Source organism: Heterodontus francisci, chromosome 28 (assembly GCF_036365525.1).
Source record: "Heterodontus francisci isolate sHetFra1 chromosome 28, sHetFra1.hap1, whole genome shotgun sequence".
Taxonomy (NCBI): Eukaryota; Metazoa; Chordata; class Chondrichthyes; order Heterodontiformes; family Heterodontidae; genus Heterodontus; species Heterodontus francisci.
In genome coordinates, this window is record NC_090398.1 from 38,997,704 (window position 1) to 39,000,090 (window position 2,387).

At 43.5% G+C, this 2,387-nt stretch overlaps 1 protein-coding gene across 1 annotated transcript; it reads right to left on the reverse strand.

Annotated features, from left to right (window-relative positions):
* Nucleotides 1-263: 263 nt before the first annotated feature.
* On the reverse strand, nt 264-1,094 carry LOC137345219 (probable G-protein coupled receptor 139). The gene has a single exon (XM_068008683.1). It carries the CDS (start codon nt 1,092-1,094, stop codon nt 264-266), a length of 831 nt encoding a protein of 276 aa, XP_067864784.1.
* Between the last annotated feature and the right edge of the window lie 1,293 nt (nt 1,095-2,387).

A 2,387-nucleotide genomic window follows, 5' to 3' on the forward strand; every position in this document is an offset into this window, starting at 1 on the left:
AGCTTTCCTGTGATGTCCTCCAGTGGGCAACTCTTACCCTCAATTCACTGCATCCTTGTCATGTTTCTACTCTCCTATCAATCAGAAATGCTGCCCTGCCCTAAACACGGTGGCTGCCCACCACCGCAACGCCTACGCCCCTCTAGTGCCAGGTGTACTTTGCAGATGTTCAGCAATTCCAGGTGCCATTCATTTGATCCTATGCTTGCGGTAAATGATACATTCATGAACTGAAATAACTGAGACCCGCCTTTGGGATGTTTTCAATTGTTTTGTTTATTAATTAATTGATAAAATGCCATACATGGATATTTCAGCACTCTCTTGAGTTGCTGTCTGAACATGGACTGTGTCACCCCATAAATAAATGTGTTTGTGCAGCAATTTAAATTCATCAGCAAAAAGCCGACCTGTTCCAAGATTGCTACATATTCATTGTACTTTGGAATTTCTCCTGTAATGCTATAATATAAGAAATGTATAACATATACGCACCAAAGAAGTATGAAACTTCCCGATATGGCAAATAATAATATCACAGATTTTCTTCTGTTTTCCATCTCTGGGTCACTGCGATTCTCTCCCTTGCTCTGACCCCTCAGTCCCTTACGGACTCGACTGGCCACAAAAATGTGTCTGACTGTCAGAGCGTTGAACAACAGAATCAAAGTGAATGGGAGCAATGGTGTTAAAACCGTATCAAACCAGTCATATCCCACCCACCCAGGGTTCGTATAATAGCTTTGCTTTGGATAGCAGCCCCATGGTACATCATTGATCATCTCATAAGGTTGAAATATAAAATAGTAGGGGACGGTTTCTAAACAAAGCAGAATGCATGTTGTTCCAAGAACCACAGCCGCCATTTTCTTGGTGCAATATTTAGTTTTCACCTTTTGACAGCAAATAGCAACAAATCTATCAAAGGTGAACGTGACGGTGAACCAGACTGAACAAGCTGCAGCTGCGTTACTCAGGGCCACGACAGCACTGCACACAGGGGTGATGTTAAGGAACGATCCTGGGATATAATAAAGATTGATCCGGTGAAGTATGAAATTAGTGATCACCAGCAGTAGATCCGCCAGTGCCATGGCCACGAGGTAGCGAGTGGTGCAGGTGGAGAGTCCGCAATTTTCCCTGGACAGGATCACAATTGCCACTAAATTAACTGTAAGCGTGAGAAGGGGAAAAAATATGGAAATTACTGATGAATCATTGTCTCTGTCTGAGGCCAGACAGTAAAGGCAGGATTTTGGCACCAAAAATGGGTCAGTTGGGTTCGGGTCAGGTTGTAAAAATCTAAGCCTAGACCCCAGAAGCCCACATCAGGGTTAATTGCAGTCGAGACAGGAAGCAGGCAGGCAACAGCTCCTAGGAAGCAGGATGGCAGTTAAATATTTTAATGTAGCTCTAAGTCTCTGAATTAACCTGTTCTACAGTTTTCACTGTGGCTGGGCCAGTTTTCCAAGCCTCTCCAATCACAGCTGTGGCAGACCAGGACAGATCAGGGGAAAGTAAGTGCCTAGACAGCACTGCTTGTGAGTCTGGAAAATCTGGAGTTCTTCCCCGATGTTCCCTAAACTCCTCAGCCATCAATTCATCAGGCATCAACATGCAAAGACCCCCACGCTAAGGATCATCACCTCAGTCGGGATGTGAACTATCAATCCCAGGATCAGGCACCGCTCGGTACCCCAAACGTATCAGACACTGTCACCATTACCAACAAAAATGGGAACAGTGATTATAATCTGAAGACTTTAAAAACATCTTCAGTCTGTCGGGTAATAAAGTGCTTAATTGAAAAGTGCAAATCATTGAACCTCAGGAGCCAACTATAGGAAACCGAGTATAAAGTGTTCAGAGTAGGAGTGGAAAGGAGAATTAAACTGGCAAGTGACCAGAAGCTCATGATCACACTTGCAACCTTAGTGGACGATTTCAGCTAAGTAAGCACACTACCTCTGTTTACTCACTACAGTTATACAGTGAGAAATACTCTCAGTAATGCATTGACATTGGAGTCGGATATTCCAATCTGGTCAGTGTCCCACATTCTGTACAATTCTACAGTGACAGATACTCCCAGTAAGACAGAACCACTGGCGTCTGAAGTTCCACTGCAGTTACAATTCTACAGTGACAGACATTCCCATTAATACCTAGCCACTGGGTTTAGGTATTCCGCTCCAGTTTCTGACCCATAGTCAGTGCGATTCTGCAATTAACGATGCCCACACTGATACCTTCCTTCAGAGAGTTACACAAATTCAGTTGTTACAGTCACTTACCTGGAACACCAATGATGGCAAGAATCACGTAGTATATTTTCTCAATACTGTAAAATAATTTATACATTTTCTTTGTGAATTGATCTGGCCCTC

Excerpts from the sequence above, each read along its gene's own strand:
- LOC137345219 (XM_068008683.1), bottom strand. The coding sequence starts at position 1,094 with ATGGCACTGGCGGATCTACTGCTGGTGATCACTAATTTCATACTTCAC.